Source organism: Pelodiscus sinensis, chromosome 11, assembly GCF_049634645.1.
Source record: "Pelodiscus sinensis isolate JC-2024 chromosome 11, ASM4963464v1, whole genome shotgun sequence".
NCBI lineage: Eukaryota > Metazoa > Chordata > Testudines > Trionychidae > Pelodiscus > Pelodiscus sinensis.
This window is the reverse complement of record NC_134721.1, coordinates 5,488,178-5,509,171: the sequence shown is the minus strand read 5'-3', so window position 1 is coordinate 5,509,171 and position 20,994 is coordinate 5,488,178. Positions and strand designations below refer to the sequence as shown.

Below are 20,994 nucleotides of genomic sequence, written 5' to 3'. Positions count from 1 at the left end.
ATTTAACTGTAGGAAACTCCTACTTGTAACAGTAGTAAGTTCAGGTGAAGCACTTTGCACTCCTATAGTTGATTGCCAATGTTTTGAACAGTGGCAGCAATGCTATCCTTTAATAACTTTTGCTTGATGCATTAATTAATTAACCCTTAACCTTCTCTTTCCCTTTTCAACCCTTTCTCTCCTTTTCCCCTTCACCTCTGTCCCATGTATATAAACAATTAAACAAAAACAAAAAACAAAACCAATACAAAAGCAGGAAATGCATGTGTGGCCATGCCTCACAAAATAGGTCGGATAATTGAGGGGAGCCCCGCAGACCGCTGTGGCAAGCTGAAAGTAGGAGACCGGATCTTGGCGGTTAATGGATGTTCCATCACCAACAAATCGCATTCAGATATTGTCAACTTAATTAAAGAAGCAGGAAACACTGTTACTCTGCGCATCATTCCAGGGGACGGTAAAGTATACGCTCGTTTCTATCTCGTCTGAATGTTGCATTTTTCTTTGGCTTTTCATGACACTTTGAGTGCAACAGACTTGCTGGTTTCCATTCTCACCACGCCAGATTGAAATTAGCATTAAGAAGTTTGCCACTCTCACTTAGCCATATTCCCTCCTTCCCTCCCAAAACTGGAAATCAGCTTTTATTAAAAAAAAAAAAAAAAAAAAAAAAAGAGGCACTGAGTCTGGTCAGAAATTAAGATCCCTGCCTCTTTCATTCCTCCAGTTGTCCCTTTTAAACTACTTTCTTCAAATATGACCCACATCTCTGTGGATTTTGAAACTTTGATGCTTGCGATGATGCTGATATGTTAGAATAGTTGAGAGATGATGCATGTGATGCATGAAAGTTTTACTGATACACAGGCAGGCTATTTAGGAAAAGGGATCACAGAAAGAAATAAACACGTCCTGATTTAAGCTGTTTGAAAAGAAAGGTTTTTTTTAATTCAGATCCAGTTGCTTTCGGAATGTTGTCATTGTAGTTTGAAATGATGTTGCTTAGTGACTCGGATCCTGGAAATGTTCACAGCTGATTGGTTCAGGAGCTACACCTAGGCTATGTCTAGACCACATCTTATTTTCGAAAGAGGCTATGCAAATTCCATGTCTTCTTCCGATCTCACTTTCGAAAGAGGATCTTTCGAAAGTGAAAGTAGTCTGGACGCATTTTTTTCGAGAAAGCCCCCCTTTTACGAAAAAAACCCGCTCTTCCTTAAAAAATGAGGTTTACGTGGGGTTGTATTTTTTTAAAGGGTTTTTTCCTGAAAAAAATGCATCCGGACTACTTTCACTTTCAAAAATGCCTCTTTCGAAAGTGAGTTTGGAAGAAGATCTGCAAATTCCCATGGAATTTGCATATCCTCTTTTGAAGAAAAACAACGTATTTTAGACGTACGCCTAGATGGGATTTCAGCTGTCTCAAAATTTTCATTGACTTGGGAATTACCTAATGTAGCCGATAGCAGGGAACAGACCTGATCATCAAATCTTCACCATGCCACGTGTCTTAGCAGTGCAAACATTTCGTTTGCGGTAAGCTGGAGTGTAAATCTACCCTGCCATGTGCTAAGGGCGAGTTAGTGAAAGACAGCAGGGTCTCTATGGACACTTAATGCATGGCAGGCTAGAACATGGTAGATGTATACTCCAGCTTGCTACAAGTGAAGTGTTCATGCATACAAGCCCTAAGACTGAATTGGGGAGAACTCTTTTCCCAAGCCTATCACTGACCCTGCCATTAAGTAGGTGCAAAACATAAACATTAGGCATATTTCTATGGTAGGATTAAATTATGTTCTGAATCCCGCATTTTTTATTGATTCTCTGTAAATTATATGCTCTGGATTGGTCTGTGGTCTGAATTTCCTTTTTCAGAAATTCTCTCCCGCTGTCCTGTTCTTATCAAGTTGAATCAATGTTTATAACATTTGACGTCCCTGATAGACTCCTACTGAGCACTTTGAGAATCGTGCAATGTATTATTTGCAGTCCAGAAAACTCAATTAAATGTAGAAGCAGTGCAATTAAGGAAAAATTGGTTCAAATACGAGAGCCCATTGCAATGAAAACTATAAACATGAGGGGGGTTTTTCACCCGCACAGTCTGCCGGGAAACATTTTGCTGTCACTTATGCTTCAGTGTCTATCACACAAGCCACAGTATACTCTGTATCTGTGAAACAGAGTTCGCAGCAGTGAATATTTTTAGAGAGCAGGAGAAAAATTATGAATTGAGCCAGGGATTTTCATGGCAGCCTAAAGGAGTCACATGTCCAATTTCTAGTCGAGAAATTCAGTGGTGCCTATTTCTCTAAGGGTTCGTCTACACCCCGTGTCTTTTGAACGCACCTACTATTTCGAGATAGCGCATCCGCTATTTTGAGACCTATTTCGGCATCCCTGTCACCTTCGTTCCATGAGGGTTAAGGCATATCTTGAAATAGTGCATTATTTCGAAATTTGGCGCTGTGTCGATGCGCTGAATTTCGAAATGCGCTGTTTCGCAATTCAGTCAAAATAAGAGACACATAGCACAAATTACATATCGTATTTCGTGTTTAGGGTGCCGTGTAGACGCACCCTCAGGGTACGTCTACACTGCAAAAAAAAAAAAAACCCTGCAGCACGGTCACATCTCAGGCCAGTTGACCCAGACTCACAGGGTTCAGGCTGCAGAGCTAAAAGCATCTGAGTAGCTGTTCCCTATTGGGCTGGACCCAGGCTCCAAAACTCCCCCCCCCCCATCAGATTTCAGAACCAAAGCTCCAACTCCATTGGGAATGCTTACACTGCTATTTTTAGCCACCCAGACGAAGTCCTTTGAGCTGATGTTTATTGACTCAGCCGCTCAGACTCGACACCACAGGTTTTCCTTTGCAGTACAGACATACTAAAAATCCTTTAATGAGCACAACCTGAAGGATAAATTCATGCCTTACCCAAGCAGCCTGCTTGCAATGCTTTTAGTTATAAAAATGTAAACTGATTAAGACTAGGAAGTCTCTCTCTTTATAAACCACTTGTATTTGGGAGGAGAGATTCTGTGCAGTTGAGAGCTTTTGCCATTGTTAGCAGCAGGCCAAACTCTGTGATTCCCTGCGGTGTCCAGTGAATTGGGTATTCATGAATAATGAAATGACTGTAAATGTGAGAGGCAGGAAGCTGAACTGGTTTGTTTGTGCCAATGTTGAAGAGAGACCTAGAGAAAAGTGGTGTGTTACCTTGTTCCAGCAACTGAACAAAATTGAGAGTCCAATTCTTCCGCCCATACCCCCATTACAGAAAGGATGAGGACGCATTGGAGAGGGTCCAGCGGAGGGCAACAAAAATGATTAGGGGGCTGAAGCACATGATGTACGAGGAGAGGCTGAGGGATTTGGGCTTATTTAGTCTGCAGAAGAGAAGAGTGAGGGGGGATTTGATAACAGCCTTTAACTACCTGAAGGGAGGTTCCAAAGAGGATGGAGAGAGGCTGTTCTCAGTGGTAGCAGATGGCAGAATGAGGACCAATGGTCTCAAGTTGCAGTGGGGGAAGTCTAGGTTGGATATTAGGAAAAAGTATTTTCCTAGATGGGTGGTGAAGCGCTGGGATGGGTTCCCTAGGGAGGGGGTGGAATCTCCGTCCCTAGAGGTTTTTAAGTCCCGGCTTGACAAAGCCCTGGCTGGGATAATTTAATTGGAGTTGGTCCTGCGTTGGGCAGGGGATTGGACTCAATGACTCCTGAGGTCTCTTCCAGCCCTAGGATTCTAGGATTCTACAAGAGAAGTTGACATCTGAGTTATAAAAATCTTGACTGGTTTAAGCATCTTCACGTAAGAACAGCTTTGCTCTCCCCCACACACTCACTCAGTCTGTGTGTGTGGGAAACTTGCCAGCTGTGTATACCCAAACACACACAACAGGATTATGGGAGACACAACATACCACCTTAACTATATTTAAGCTGAGACAAAGACATGCAGGAAATTCTCAGCTAAAGCTGTTCTCAGGTCATTCCATGCTGGAAGGAAAGAAAGGCAAAGGAGTGCCAAGTCAGAGGAGAACAGTCAAACTTTGCTCTTGCCACTGGTGTCACCGCAGAATTCAGGCCCTTGTTTGAACTTTCACTTTGCAATTCAAGGTGATTGTTTCAATTTTCCTCAGCAAGCATTCAAAAGTCAGGATACAGCCCCTAACCTAAAATCGGGAGCCATTTGCTTTAAAATCATGAGTGATTTGTTTAAAAAAAAAAATCCATGTTGGGTTTTTTCATCTGCCGCCTTGATTTGGAGCCATATTTTGAAGCTTTTCTCCACAGCCGGTAGCACTAGTAACTTTTCTTTTTCAAATGAAAGTTGTGATTCAGACATCTTGATGTAGCAGAGGCTTTCAAAGATGCCAGATAAAGTAAAACCTGTGCTATCCGGCATTCTTGAGGATTAGGGCATTCCAATTATCTGAGGGTCCCATCAACCTAGGAAAAACCAATGGACAATAATAGTAAAACTCAAGTTTTTAATATTAGCAGTTTTGTAGTGTGAGGCAGTTGGTCTCACGTTTCTATTTTGAGTTAAAGATGATTAGTATTTCTTAAATAAAAACAATTAAGCCAATCATGTTAAACTAAGCCAGGCCTGTGCGCCTGAAGATGTGACAGTATTGTACCTGGGGGCAATGCTGGTTAACAAAGTTTTCTGGTTAACAGAGTGCCGGATAACAAAGGTTTCACTGTATCATGAAAAGATACAAATGTTGGCATTGCTTATTAATGGAACAAATGACTTTAAAACTTCAACTGTGTGATAAACTCCATCAGGGAGCCTAGGATTAAGGCCAGAAGGGACAACAGACCGGGTCTAGTAGATTTCACAGGCCACGAACAATATGCACCACGTGGATTCTAAGCCCAACAATGGAAATGAGATCTTAGCAGCAGATTAAATACACTGCACTAGAGGCAGAGTAGGAGAGACCAAGGTCCACCAGAATCCAAGCCAGGAATCTATTTAAAATCATTTGCACATATGTGAATATATAGAGAAGATCTGTTTCATTAATACTGTATAGAACCCATCAAGGTCCAAGGGCAGAATTTGGCTCCTAGTGCTTCCAATGTTGTAGCAGATTTATTTGAGCATGCATAGCCATGCAGCTGATGAAGTGAGCTTTTGCCTACAAAAGCAGATGCCCAGATAAATCTGTCAGTCTTTAAGGTGCCACCGAACTCCTCGTTGTTTTGGCAAATACAGACTAACACGGCGAACCCTCTGAGACTTGTCAAGTATTTTAGATAGTTATTTTGATCTTTACTAACTTAACCCCTGACCCTGCATGCACTAACTTTATACCTTTCCAAGTATTGCCATTGAAGTTGGCCTGGAAAACAGAGGGACTGCTACAGCTCTCTAGTCCAGCCTTCCCTGCTCCAGACACCTCCGTGGCCCGGCATGATTTGGGTGAGCCGGGTGTCCACTTATCATGGGCGTGGCCAAGTTTCCCACGGTCCCATAAAGTTTGTTTACAGCCACCAATCCTGGCTCTCAGTGTTCTGTGCTGTTATTTAGCTCTGATTTACCTCTAAATGTCTTTTAAGAACCTAGTAAGTAGTGAAAATGTTGGTAATGATGCTAGAAAATATTGACCTCCTGTGGTCCAGCAAAAATTCTCTGTTAAACTGGTCAGGTCCTAAGGGTGCCAGACAAGGGAGGTTCACTAGGGGTGTGTCTAGACTACAGGGTTTTGTCAACAAAATTGCACTTTTGTTGACAAAACTATACCTGCGTCTACACTGCCACCGAGTTCTGTCGACATAACGTCGACAGAACTCGGCAGTTTTGTTTACGGCAGTAAACCTCATTCTACGAGGAATAGCGCTTTTTGTCGACAGCGTTCTGTCGACAGAAGGCATTACTGCATCTACACTGTCCTTTGTGCCTACACTGTCATGTCGACAAAGCGGCTTCCTTTGTTGACAGAACTGGATGTAGTCTAGATGCTCTTTGTCGACAGAAGCCTGTAGTCGAGACGTACCCTAGGAGTGTAATGGGAATGAGTCTGTGTCATGGGAACAAAACTGGAAGCAGTGTCTGTTGTGTTTTGTTTTGTTTTGTTTTCATTCCTAAGCCAGGATTTGAAGTTTTGTTTGGTATCTGTTGAGTTAGCTTAATTTAGCAAAACTTTGTGATGGGTGGTGGCGGAGAGAGCAATCTCCATTGTTAAAAGTGGTTTTTACAGAAGTTAGGACAACTAAATAAACTTTAAATCAGTTAGAAAGATTGTTCTTCTCATTCTGAAGCAGAAAGGAGAGTAGAAATTATTCAGCAAGGATGCTTGTCTTATCCCTTTTTATAAAAGGTAGTAAAAGTGCTCCACGTCTGTTGACAATTCCTACTTTCCACTAGTTGGTCTAAAGATAGACACAGCACAGTGTCATGGAACTTCATCAGCTCCCAAGATGTCCTGTTGATCCCTTTGGTATTCGTAGTACGGCTCCTAAGGAATAAGACTATTGTGTTCTGTATGTAGCCTGTCTCCAGGCCATACCCAACTGGCAATGGAAAGTTTGAGGCTTGTATGAATTTTCAGTACATCCGAGGAGCATTTTCTTTTGTGAGCAGGTTGCAACGGCAGAGACGCCCACATGAATTAGTCCCTGCTGTCTTAAAATCCTGCAGTTCTTCAATGCAGGCTAGCTACAGGCAGCATCACCCCCCAACAAGGAGTTAGTTTCACTTTCCTTTCTTTGGCATCTCTGAAGCCACACCCAGCCAACTAGTGGGAACAGGGACATCTGTTACAAGGTGCCTTATAGGTCAAAATAAAATACACCAACGTGATAAAATACAACCTCGGCATTAGGTCCGTTTCCAGAAAAGCTTCCAGCCATCACTCTTGTAACCGAGGCCCATACCTTTCATTAATGCAAACTGACATGAGAAGAAACTACCCTCCGAGTCAACAGGGACAAATACCAGATGACAGAAGCGTCCTGCAAAGAAGGCTAGGCAGGAAAGAGAGATTTATCTTGCGGAGCCGAGTGTTTGATGACTGTCTAAAGCTCTCGCTCAACCAGAAATTCTATGGGGTTGGGGCAGGAATTGCTGGATGAAATTCTCTGGCCTGCGTTCACATGGGCGGTCAGACTAGATGATGATAGTGGTCCCTTCTGGCCTCAGCATTGATGACTGTATGAATGAAAGTCTATTAGCAAACTAAAGAGTATGTTTACGCTACCGGCTGGATCGATGGGCTGCAATCAGTCCAGCCAGGGTCAATTTATTATGTCTAGTAAAGACACAATAAATTGATCCCCAATTGCTGTAGTGTCAACTCCAGTACTTCACCTCAACAAGGAGTGCAAGAGGAGTCAATGGGAGAGCACCTCCTGTTGACACACCACAGTAAAGACACCATGCTAAGTAGGTCTGAGTGCATCAGTTTAGATCGATCTCCCCTGGTAATGTAAGCCAGCCCTCAGTGTCAGCGCAAACAAGGTTCAAGTTATCCGTAAGCTCAGCCATGTTGGACCATGGTTACTTCAGACAGCAGGCCTTCAGAGGAATGAAACTAGCCCTTAGGCCTTCTGCCCAGCAGGGGGAGAGATGTCCTTTTTACAAGCACCGAGGGTATGTGTACCCAACAAAAGCTATACCCGGGCTGGCCGAACTGAGTGAGTGTGACTCGAACTAGTGCAAGGAATGATAGACGTGATGATAGTGCAGCATAGGCTTCAGGGTGGGATTGCAAACTCGGTGCCTCTTCAGGGTCCATGCAAGGCCCTCACAGTTCTTCGCTGGTGGTGTTACCATCGCCAACTGGATTCATTCTAATGAATATAGGTTGGAACTCCCTGGTGCGGTACCCTCAGCTGAACAGTTCTGAACAAAGGAGTTTTCAGAGCATGGGAGGTCAATCTGCCCCACTGCTCACAGACTCTGGGCTCTCCCAGGGTCTGTCAGCAGAGGCCTCCCCCGCCCACCACTGCAGGGCTCCTGGGCCCGGGGATGGCAGGGCTACCAACCCAGGCTGCTGGGCTCCTGGCTCTGCCCTGGTCCCTAAGCTTCTAGAGCTCTTTGGTCCAAGGACTCTCTGGTCCAGCAACGTCTGTGATCCTGCCAGACCATGGATGTTGCCAGACCAGAGAGGTTCAAACTTGTACCTCAGTGGAATTCAGTGAACTTCCCCCTGCCAGGAAGGGGAGGATGTGCCTTGGATAAAAATCCCTCTGTAAGTAATGCGTATTTATTATTGGTAAGACACTGCAACTACCTGCAGCAGGGACAAAGTCTTTTCTAATGACCAAAATATTCAGAAAACGTCATTCTGGCTGTTACTGCTGTATCCACCAAGTCAACAATTATCAATGCTGTAAACTACTAGGAACACGCTCCCGGTTATAGCTTGAATGCCATGAGTTCCCATGGCAATTGGTGATTTCTGTTCTCTACTTGCTTGTTGCGATTCAGAAATCATAATTATGAGAAGAGGTGGATATATTTGTTTGCTGTAATTGCCCAAGCAAATGTCATTGTAACTCCCTGAACTTGCTCTTCCTTAGACAAACATGAATATCGAATGTACTCTTTAAGAGTCTCCATCTATTATAACCATTTAAAGATGCATTTGCCTGGAAAACAATCGCGTCTTATTACATAAGAAGTATTTTCAGGGACTTCAGACTTCCAACTGAGCACTTTCCAAAATGGCCAAGCGAGGAGTTCCAAGTTATTTATTCACTTACTGATTACTGTAATCCTCTTGATTGTCTGTATGAATGCTTGCTTGAGCTCATGCCTTTGCTTTTCTCAAGAGTGCACGCATTCTGTAGTTTCTAAAACTGTCCAGCACCACTTTCAATAAGCATGTGTACACTTATAGAGAGTGCATGAGATCTGTGACCAAGGATGCTTAACATTGCAAAGGGCCTAATTTTGATCCTCATTTCAAACACTCACAGTACTTCAATGGTGTTTGTATCTAGGTCCAGGGTTGGGTTTCACGTGATCCCCCTTTTTCCCCCCAGTCTTTCTTGTTCGTGCCTTGCCCAAAACTGTTAAGAAAATCTGAAGCAGAACAGAAAAGAGAACCCAAGTTTCTCGTTTTTATGATTTAACTACAAATCTGTCTTTTCTCCAACTTGCAAAATTCATTTTTCAGGCCTCTTCCCAAAATGGGTTCAGATTCCAGCCCTTGCAGAAAATATGTGGCTGTTCACATCAGGGTATTAGGTTGGATCACATGCGGCCTAATTGCACACATTGAAATCAGTGGTAAACCCCACACACAATCCAAAATACTTCCCAGAGGTGGTCTAAATAGTACTTAGTCCAGTTGTCAGTGCAAGCGACTGGATTAGATGACCTCTTGATGTCACTTCCGATCCAGTAATTCTGTGGTTTACTAGGAGCAGAGTTAGGCCTATGCTGAGGACTTTGAAAATCTCACCCTTACATTTTTGTGTGTCTCATACCGGTTATGCCACTCCAAGGATATGTGTATTACACTGAGCATAGAATGTGCAACAGACTGTATTTTAATAAACAATAATAATGCAAACAGCATAGTTGGTTAAATGATGGAGAGAGATGAAATAATGGAGAGAGATGAAAAACCCGTGTGTTTTTGATCATGTCCGAAGTGTTGAGTCAATAGAAAACCACCATTGACATCAGTAAGTTTTAGATTAGGCCTTTCTTCAGTATATCCTAGAACACAAATTTTAAAGGTACACATTCAGATAGAAAGGCGAGGAGTCCTGTGGCACCTTAGATAGAGATTCAGATAGAGAGAGTATTGGCTATATTGTGGTTTATGGGATATTTTAGTGATCCTATAGAAAGGACCCAAGTGATCTGACTTTGGAAGTAATTAAGATTTGCTGATCAACCAACTAAAACATTCCATGATCCTTAATTAGCCTATACTTAAAAAAAAATTAACCTTAGCTCTCAATAGTGAGCTGCATAATAGAAGACATCTTGTTCAAACTTCCTACATTATCTGATTCGCTCCCTTGGAATTTCTTTGAGACTAATAATGATGAAATTTAGTTACTGGAGAATAAATCCAATTCACATAAAATATACTTAATATATACTTATAATATACTTATAGTTACTTCAGTGGAGCATCTTGCTGGACACAATTTACCAGCTATGACACTGTTTCTGATTCGGGTGTTTTCCATCCTTATGAGTTTTTCAGTGGTAATGGAGTTGAGAGATGTCACCTTGAACATTCACTAATTTTCTTTGTCATTGAAGGAGCACAGAATACAGTAACACCAGTGATGGGGTAGTGTTTAAAAGGCTTTCTGTTATAAGGACCATAGGCAGAGGTGCTTTTTATCTAGAACCTTTTGTGTCGAAGGCAACCACTATAAAAATTCAGGCAAGGAGGACAGTGTCTATCTTGTAAAATTCCAATGTGCAACTCTTGATTGAAAAGCCCTTCTAGATGTATACTTGCACTGCTGTTGCATGTAGCTGTTTTTATAGACAGCAGAGAGAAATTCTGTCAGCTTTATTTTCCCATTTATTATTGTCTTTATCAAAGGCATACTAAATATTTAAAGGGTTGGAGGGACCATCGTTGCACACTCGATGTTGAGATAAATACTTAATCGTTACCTGGTAACAGAATTCTCCTTTCAATTGCTGGATTTATTAAAGATGAGCCAATGCATTTTCCTCTCAGGCACATTCTTTAAAAATGTATTTGATACCTTTCCAGTGAAATTCCATTGCAAAGCATGAGTCTGTCTGTGACTATGGTATCTGAGTTAAGATCTTTTCTCACAAGCACCTGTTTGTTTTACAGAATCCTCCAACGCTACTCTATTGACGAATGCGGAAAAAATCGCTACAATTACAACCACACATACGCCTCAGCAGATAGCCCCAGAGCCCAGGTCAGCTCATTTTCTTGGAGGCGAGCGTGTTGACTTGCTATTTCTTTGGTTTCTTCGCAATCATCTTCATTTCCCATGAGTTGTTTTTTTTCTTCCCCCTCTCTTCTTCTCTCTCATTCATTTCAACAGGAACAACGCAAAACCAAAGCAGGAATCCCAGTTTGATTTCAAAGCACCCCAGGCAGCACAGGTAAGAGATGCCTTTCTCATTGACTTGTTCGACCATGCCAGCATGGTTCCAGTTCGCTCACAAGTTGTGCTGAAAGCATTCTCCCTGGAACATTTCTCTTGTGAGGCTAGATTCCCTCCTCCACTTTGTCTGGGAAAGAAGGATCACTGATTAGACCCTGAATATGCATTGATGTTGTTTCATATGACAAACGCTTCAAAGACAGAGCTGGATCAGGATTAAAAACAAAGACAAAGTCTCTTATGACAGTAATAATGTATGTGTTTGTTTACTGGAGGGTGTTCTCTGAGGAGGCGAGCCTGGCGGTATTGCTGTGCACCAATTGCTGAGAGATTCAGAGGACAAAAAAAAGACGTTTGATAAGAGGGCTATAGCGTCAGAGCGTAGACCACAGTTTCATAATGCTGGTTGGTCCAGTACATGGTCCAGCATCTTGACAGGTCCTGAATAAGGAGTTTTGTAGGAGTAGAGGAAGTTATTTCTGGCCCCCCTGTTCCCACACCGCCAGCCCCACTATACTGCCAGCTCCTGCCCCATCACAACAGCCCGCAGCTTCACTGCCGTGCCTTCCAGCCCCACTGGCCCCACTACAGCAGCCCTGTCACTGGGGCTCTCAGCCCGGCCGCCGGCTCCACCGTGGCAGCCCACAACCCTGCTGCCAAGGCTCCTGGCCCCACCATGGCAGACTGCAGGCCCACTACTGGGGTGCCTGTTCCCGTCAGCCCTGCGTCAGCCAGCCCCGCCAGAGCCCACTGTGGCTACAGCTGCCCCACCGGCCCAGCAGGGCTCCTGCAGCAGGGCTCCTGGCAGCTCTTCCACCACCAGGACTGTCTGGTCCAGGAACATCACCACAGATTTGCTGGACCAGAGAGTCCTGGTTTAGAGAGATTTAACCTGTGGAGAGATTATCTCATGGATACCTCCCATCCCACTGGCAATTTCAGTGATAATCACTCGCGTTGCTGACTGCGAAGTATCTTTGTGGTGATACAGCAATTACTACGCTGTGTAGAAAAGAATTGCCTGCCTTTTTAGCAGTCTTGAGGAGAAAGTGCCATCAGCTACCAAGGAATAGCTAACGCTATGGGACCTATCACCTCTTTGCTGACCGTTTACAAGCGTTCTTTGAATCACAGTTTGGGCCTTTTAGAGCAAAGAGAAGCCTTAGTAATGATTTTTTTTTATCTTTAAGATAAATGTACTGTCCCTTGTTAAATATTTATCAGGCAGGCAATAGGACAAAGTTCAACTTCTTGGTCAGTTCTATACAAATGGTCTTCCTCCTCCAGCAGGACCAAGATTTTTATACCGTTGAGCTGGAAAGAGGAGCCAAAGGATTTGGCTTCAGCCTGCGAGGTGGCCGAGAGTATAATATGGACCTCTACGTGTTGCGGCTAGCTGAGGATGGTCCAGCTGAGCGGTGTGGAAAGATGAGAGTAAGTGAATACAAAGGGAGAGTTTGGGGGGGAGGGGGAATCTATTTGCAACAAAAGTTCTTTGTTCTCAAAAAACTTCCCACCATTTTGACTTGTTCTAACAGTCAGACTAGATTTGAAGTGCCATTGTCGTGCTGATCTTTAAAAAAACGCTGCACCATTCGATATGAACTACATGAACTTTTCTGAAAATTGTAGGGACTCCTCCCTCACTGCCAATCCCGTTGCCTCTGCTGATGGCCATGCAATGAAACAAAACGGTCGTGTTTACCAACTTGTCATTGGCCGTCTTAGGTTGGAAGCTGCACTTGCCCCTTGGTCTGTGTGTTGGCTTCCATTTGACCTCCGTCTTTTGAAGTTCAGTCAGTTGCTTATCACTCCCCGTTCCTTATTCCTGATCAAAATATAATTTATGCTATCATGTGCCAAAAGTGTCCGTCTGCTATGTACATTGGACAAACGTCTCAGACACTTCGCCAAGGATCAATGCCCACAAAACAGATATTAGACAGGATCACAAAGAAAAAACAGTTTCTTGCCATTTCAACCAGAAAGGACACTGTCTCAATGACCTAATCACCTGCATCCTACTCCAGAAGACTTTCAAATCTGCACTTGAAAGGGAATCCTCTGAACTGTCATTCATGCTAAAATTCGACACTCACCGCGGGGGGCTCAACAAAGACACCAACTACCTTACCCATTACAAAGATAGCTTCCCCAATTATCACCTCTAATACCATTAGCTCACAGACATCTACCTTTCCCCACCTCTAATATCATTAACTCACAGACATTTACCTTCCTTCTCCCCCTCCCCCCTGCATCCCCCCTGCATCCCCCTTCTGTTCTGAAATGTGATTTGTCCTTTTCATATGTGTTCATTTTTTTAAATTGTATCCTTTGGTATATATGGTTGTGACTATTTTCTTCCACTATTTGATCTGAGGAAGTGGGTCTGGCCCACGAAAGCTCATCATCTAATAAACCATCTTGTTAGTCTTTAAAGTGCTACATAGTCCTGTATTTTGTTTGAGATATAGGTGAGAGGATTATTCCAGGAGTGGTTGGGTGGGTGAGATTCTGTGGCCTGCATTGTGCAGGGGGTCAGACTAGATGATCATAATGGTCCCTTCTGACCTTAAAGACTATGAATCTGAGTCCTATTCATTTCACCCATAAGCACGTGCAAAAATATTTGTGGGATTGGAACCTTAAATTGGCCAGGCTCTCAGAGAAGAGGCCTATCACTTTTATAGGTCTGCAGACAACCGCTGTGATGCTGTTTATTTAAAAACTGCATGTTCGGTGTATTCTCTTCTTCCAAAAAGTAGTGCAAGAAATTTTCATATTTGGAAAGAGGGTGGTTTTTTTAAGGATAAATTTATAGCAACAGAGCTATGTAGCTAATCGTAGCACCACTGTAGCCAGTACACAATTTTTGCTTTCCTTTCCTGGTCAATTCTTGAATTTCTAATCCAGGCTGATTCATGCCATGCCTCTGTGTTCAAGTCAGCCAAGTTCATAGACATAAACTGTTATGTAAAATACTGTGTTCCCTGAAGTGACATGCTCAATAGGTGGTACACTGCTGGTGGAGGCTTGATTATAATATTATATTCTTCTCTTTCATCACGTTGATAGATTGGCGATGAAATTCTAGAGATCAATGGGGAAACCACCAAGAACATGAAGCATGCTCGGGCCATAGAACTGATTAAAAATGGTGGCCGCAGAGTCCGCCTATTTCTGAAACGAGGAGATGGCTCTGTACCAGAATATGGTGGGTCAAACTATGAAAACATTCCTTTCTTTCCTGGCGTCACTCCATGAATGATTTGTCTCAAGATCTGAAGCGGGGATGCTTGTTATTTTCCTTTCTCACCAGTGTCTTACCAGCCTTTGCAACATAATGGTTAATTGCCTCGCTTGTGCTGAATTTTCTACAAATTTCATCCTTTCCTTGCTTCTACGGACTTGGGCACAGTGTAAGGCAAGATCATCAAACCAGTATTTTCGGTGATCAGAGAAAATAAACAAAAACCTTATTGTCTTGACCATCCAAACAAGGAATGTTACTGAACTGTGCCAAACTGTCTCTCAGCAGTTGAATTGTTATCTCAAATAATGCTCTTCCTATAATCCATACCAAAAAAAAAGGGGGGGGGGAGATCCTGAATTATTTTGAGTCAGTAGTTTATTGTTAGACGTTTTCCCTAGTTTTTCTGTACCTGTCGGCATGAAAACCAAGAAAGTTTATGGGGTTTGCCTTCAGCTAATATGTAAATATTTATAGAGTTATTTCAAAATGTTTATGCAAAAATATATATTAATTTGGCTCTCCTGATTCCTTTTCCCCCTTAAAATATCTGCTGGTATCAAGTCACTAATTTGTAAATTCTGAAAAGATTTTTGAGGTTATGAAAAGGTTTCCAAGGTTTGTCTTGAGGGAAAGGAGTTCCTTTTCCTTTTCTGCTGTGAGTTGCAGTAGAATTCCTTTTCTACACCTATCTGTTGGAATTGATTAACGAGAGTATTGAGTGGCTTAGTATAGTGTTCTATTTAATAATAATAATATTATTATTATGTCTTATTTATTTGAGATAATTGTTGAAAATTATGCCCTCAATGTAGGGCTACTCCCAACCAAAGGTCTTTGAAGTTTCTATAGAAACTGATGTTTGAAGGGATGTCTTTTCCCCCCTTATCTGGATATTGTTGTGTCAGAAGTTGTGTGTCTTTCACTCCATTACCTAAAAACAAAACAACGTTCTGCACAATTCATGAACTAGTTTTTTAATAATAATAACTAGTTCTTAATAATAAAGAATTTCCACTATCTGTTCGCAAAAAAGAATTGAGCCTAAATGTGTGACCAAATCAGAATATAGGTTTCAAATATGTACAATATTTGATAATATAAACAGGACATTGTTGGTTTACACTTCTGTAATATAAATCACCCACAGAAGGTTGAACAATAGCACTGAAATTATGTAATGCTCTTTCTACTTCTGTCTTTTCCTATACTTCTTTCAGTGTACAGTACTGTATCATATGCTAGACTTCATAAAGGTCCTGTAAATTGTGTGCTTCACTTCTCTAAATCGTTTGTCTGCTGCACTGAGGATGAAAATCCAATACCCGTTTTCTTTTGGCTAATAATACGTTGTCCCGCTAACCATACAGTTTTCAAGCAAGTATTTAATATGCAGGGGCCGCACTTGTTTTATATATATATAAATTTACACGCATCCAGATTTGTAACATTTTGGGGTTGGTTTCTTCAGTCGCGAGTGGTTACTTGGACACTGTTAAGTTCCAGTATTCTTCACATTTGATTGGAACGTGCTTCTCTCTGCAGCTGTATATTTTTGTAATGAGTTTTTTGTACTTATTTTTAATGTTGTGGTCTTTGGTGGACTTTCTTTTTTTGTTGTTGTTTGATTGTTAATGGTTTTTCTATGGCATTCTATGTCGCTGTTCCAGTTGTCTTTTAAAATGGATGAGCCTGTTGTCTGGGTTACGGAATCACCTTTTAAATGTCTAATTATGTCACTATAATAACAGCTGCTGTCTTCGCAGCTTTACCCTTGGGTGATGCCTAGACAATCATACTGGAGAAATAAACTTTCTTTATCCTGAGATAAAAGATGTAGATATTTTTTTCTTTCATCTTTGTTATGGGGAATCTAAATTTTCTACTTTTCTCTTTCTCTCTCTCTCTCACTTTTCTTGGTGCTGGGCTCTTCCTTCCTCAGCGATGATACCTCCTAATATCGCTGCATGTATGAGAAATGACAAGCTCGGGGAGCCTTGCTTCTACCTTACGGGCCATAATCAAACTACGGTTTGTAGCTAAAATCAATATTAGGTGTTTCTGTGCTGTGGCCTATTTCCCTCACATTGCTTTCCGCTTTGCTATATTTTTATATGTACAGCAATTCATTCTGAGCACCCTGCGTTCTTTGAATTGTAAGTACACTACCCCCAACGTGTTTTAAGCCTCGCTCTTACCTTGCGCAGTAGCCAGATTGCAAGAAAGCTGTGGGAAAATGGGGGTACTCCTTCCTCATCTTGATTTTTAAAAATCAACCCAAGTAATCTCCCGTGAGTTGACACAGAGCCTTTCATCTGTAAATCCTAAAAAGAATAGCACACACACACACATCCCGACAACAACACAAAAGCGATGAGAGAAGTTAAAGTAAAGGAGCTTGTACGCAAGAAAAATGAAAACTTTCAGTATTCAGCATGTGTATTGTAGTAGAGTGAAAAAAAGACAATCTCCTTTACTAAAAGTAGGTGACTCTCCAAATTTGAATTCAGGAAGTGAGCTAAAGACTCAGTAACATCATCAGAGCTCTCTTATTAAGATACTTTTTTTAAAAAATTAAGAAGTCTGCATCTCATCTCGGTGCAACTACTTTAATGTTTTGCCATATATGTAATAAATCATTCATAAGCCTCCGTGATGAATGATGCGAGTAATTTTAGCTTAGTGGCAGTACAGCTTCATTGCTTTGCCGTGTGTCTGATGACTGTAGGTCAGATCTGGTTTTTGTCAGTGAAATAATTAACAGGAGAATAGGTGTTAAATCAGACTCATCCCACATATTAGCGTATCTTTCTTTAATAAGAAAAGATCATAACTTCTGTAGTCATCGCGGTCGTGGCAAAAGCAAAACCATCCTGCTACTATTTATAATGTAATGGAACTAAATGAGATTTAGTAACACATTTGAAATTCTGGGAAATTGGCAATTGCATTATTGTAGCCTAATTAAAATAGGTTCAAAACATAAAGATCAGTTGTATTGCTTCAAATTTTTCATTATTTAAAATGAAACATCACCAAGACTATAACTCTTTCTAAGAAAGCATTTCTTTAAAAGGAATTTTAAATAGGGATAATCATAAAAGGTCCTTATTTGAGGGAGCTGCATCTTTTTTAAAAACTGCAAACCTTCTTTGTTTTCAGTAGGAGCACTTGGTTTTGATGTAAGCCTCATAAATTAGTCCAAGGGAAAAATATAAAATCTTTCATGATGAGCAAAGGAGAAAAATGAGAGCAACTTGGACTAAAATAGAGCTAATAAGAGAAGTGTCAGTACTAATCTATAACTCACTGTTTGCAGTTACACACAAATTAACAAAAGCTTTGGTTAGTCTTCTACTGACTGCTTTAACAGTTGTTTGCTTTTGGCACTAATGAAGTCTGAAGAATCATAAATGGTGTCAGAACTATAATAAGCCATTTGTACCAAACAATTTGCTGTTGTTGTTTTTTTCCAGACCCCAGCAGTGACAGGAACAGTCCCGCCACAGGTTCACAAAATGTATCGGAAATGAAAAACGTGCCATCTGATCGACGACAACACCCATCATTGGAGTCCAGTTATCCACCAGATCTTCACAAATCATCACAACATGGGGACAAGCGGACATATGTTAAAGATCCAAAAGGCAGCAGAGAGTTTAGCAGGCAATCCAATGAGCACCACACTTGGAATGGAACTTCTCAAAACAATGATAGCGTAACAGGCAGAAAAAAGGACAGGTCACCAGGAAGGAGACAAGACAGACAACCAGAGAGAATGGTGGTAAATGGACAAAAAATGAAATCTCCAGAAAAAAGGAGGGAAGGGACAAGAAGTGCTGACAATACTTTGGAGAGGAGGGAGAGACATGAAAGGAGGAGAGACCTTTCTCCTGAGAAACGACGAGAAAGGTCACCGACTCACAGAAGGGATGGGTCGCCCAACAGGCGAAGGAGGTCACTCGAAAGACTAATGGATCAGAGAAAATCACCGGAGAAGAGAAGAGAGAGCTCTCCTGAACGGAGGGCAAAGTCAACTGACAGAAGAAGGGAGCGATCACCAGACAAAAGGATCAGAGATGAACGAGTCGGGCACAGAGAGAGGGAAGAACATGGTTTGAAATATGATACCAACAAAAGACACCCCTCTGAACAGAGAAGGAGACCCTACAAAGAGTGCAGCACTGACCTTAGTATCTGAGGTACTCGTCCGATGCACAGAGCCATATTCCGGCCTTGAGAGTGCTGGAGGCTCTAAGAAGAGGGTAATAAAGCTGAAATTATCTTAGTTTTTTAAATGAAGTATCAGACACATACTGATCCTATGAATAGCAACAAATGTTTAATGCAGATGAAATCGTATAACAAAAATATATACAAAGTGTTGTGCCTGATGTACAATATTAAAGAAAGTATTTTAAGTGTATTTTCTTTTTTTTTAAGTTACTTGCCAAATGTTGGTCCTAAAGGATTATAAAATTTTGTTTCTACATATTCTGTAATTTCCTGAGAATAATTCCTCAGTCAGGCAATTTTTCCCCTTCCCCCTATAATTAAATAGGGGCAGCCAATAATAAAAGATAGGTAAAAGATTATTTTAGCACGGGTGATGTTGAGGGAGGAATTTAAATGAGCATATCAATAGGAACGGAAGGAATTTTTTTTTTTTTTTTTTAAAAAGGAAAAAGTTCCTAACATGTCAAGGACTTTTTGAAGAGACTATTGTTTCGATGAAGGATATTTATACAAAAACGCCACACAGCACAAGATGACTTATGATAAGGAATTTATAGTTTGTTCCATGAACAGTTTATACTTTTAGGCGCTTTCTCAAGGATGCCTGAAGGCAAAAGACTGGTAGCGGCCATATCTGTGTAACACACAAATGTTGACTCTCGGTATCTTACTAGTCTCGACAACACAATATTCCTTTAAGAAAGTGTCCCTGGAACCCTACTCAACTACTATGGACAGAGATCGGAGCATGTCCGGTCTTGTTTGATCTGCTTTCAAGAACGGTAATGCACTGGGGTACTGAGATAAGGCACAGTGACGTGTGCAGGGACTGAGTTCTCTCTTCACAGACCAGGTGTATTCTTTCTGCTCAGTCTAAACCAGTGGGCTTTTCTTCTTTTGCCAAATTGGAAATCTTTGTGTCGATGCATAGATATACTCAAGTTTTGTTTTACTGGTTCATTCCTACTGAGACAAAAAAAAGAGACCTATCAAGGGCACATAAGGACAAAGAGGCAATCAGTGGAAAGGTCTGGTTGTGGAATTCTAGATACTGGTTATACTCTAATTTTGAATCCTCAAACGGCAGCAAAAGAAAAAAATGCAAGTTTCGAAGTTGTATTTTTCAATTTGCGAGTTGTGTGGTAAGTCTGCTGTAGTATTGGTATAAGATTTTAATGGATAACTGCCTAGCTGAGCCAAAATGTTTGCCGTTACTCTTGGACCACTCAAGTAAACTGCTGCTTTTTACAGTGCATTGGTGTATACATGTATCCTATTTCACATTTTCCATACGAACACAAAAGCATCGCAAGTCTATCACTGTTGTTGCCATGGTACTGTAAAACAAACAAACAAAACAAACGAAAAGATGGCCAATCATTGTGTGTACAGAGTTTAAATTGTAATTAATAGAGCCTGTTGGAAAAAAAAAATAAAACTGTTGCCTTTTTCTTGTATAAAAGAGAATTTATGATGAAATTTAGCTGTGAGGAATGTGATATGTGTTTATATTTCTGAAAATGGAACAAATTGATTCATGGGAATATATTTTAATGTAAACTGAATCAGGTATGTAAAGCTGTTTTAAAATGGGAGACTATATAAGTAATTCTAAAGCTTTTGTTGGTTTGAATATCATTTCTTTCTTCATGGTGGGCCTGCCTGTGATTATGAAGCACTTGTATGCTGTCTGTTCTTCAATCATCATTTCTTGCAATGTGCTATAGACTTCATGCTCTTTTCTGTGTTGATGAAAAAGCAGTATGTGGGCCAATCTTTTTTATAAAACACTATGCATATATAAATACTACATTGTTCATAGCTTTATTTGAATTATTGGGTTTATACATAACATTAGTATAAGTAGATGTGGACTTACCCAGTAAAAGCATCTTTCCTTGGAACAGACACAATGTATATGATGTAGCAACAAAGAAGGAGAAAGTCTGTGAATGCTATTTTTATTATCAAATAAAGTTTTCCATACAAAGTATGCATATGAGTGTAGTGGTAAGATTAAAAAAGCCACACCCTTATAGTTTCCCCAAACTGTCTAAATTATTTACCTGTCAATGACTATTTCCAAGGGTCAGTCACTAAGAGTATCTTGACTTGTTGGCAAAAATAAAATTATGATTCAAGTTGTCTAAGATGAAGTTTGTTTCCCCCCAAATAATGAAGAGCTAAGATTTTAAATAAATGTTGCTTTGGTGTTTTCCTTGGCTTTAACATCATAATGCAGGGTCAAATGTAATATTTTACACTGTAAACAAAAGAAACCCCAAAACCGATGCTACTCATGTATGTGTCTAAATACTCTACAGAGTCCTCTAAAATAGCAGTCAATGAGGCCATAAATTTTCCAATTCTTACTTAGTTGTGGAAATATTGTATAAAGACTGTTGAGTAAGGTTTGCAAAA

The 20,994-nt window shown here is 41.0% G+C and overlaps 1 protein-coding gene across 31 annotated transcripts in view; it reads left to right on the top strand.

Annotated features, from left to right (window-relative positions):
• The window catches only part of MAGI1 (membrane associated guanylate kinase, WW and PDZ domain containing 1), a 554,446-nt gene extending 533,880 nt beyond the window's left edge, over window positions 1-20,566 (top strand). For 9 of the 31 annotated variants that reach the window (XM_075938519.1, XM_075938514.1, XM_075938513.1 and 6 more), the window contains 6 exons: window positions 254-457; window positions 10,802-10,892; window positions 11,022-11,082; window positions 12,372-12,518; window positions 14,163-14,301; window positions 17,814-20,566. In XM_075938519.1, coding sequence (XP_075794634.1) covers window positions 254-457; window positions 10,802-10,892; window positions 11,022-11,082; window positions 12,372-12,518; window positions 14,163-14,301; window positions 17,814-18,538 — 1,367 coding nt within the window. In that variant the 3' untranslated portion in view covers window positions 18,539-20,566. Of the gene's footprint in view, window positions 1-253; window positions 458-10,801; window positions 10,893-11,021; window positions 11,083-12,371; window positions 12,519-14,162; window positions 14,302-16,279; window positions 16,369-17,813 lie in introns of all 31 variants that reach the window. The other 22 variants (XM_075938518.1, XM_075938540.1, XM_075938544.1 and 19 more) reach the window with 10 other exon arrangements.
• Window positions 20,567-20,994: the final 428 nt, after the last annotated feature.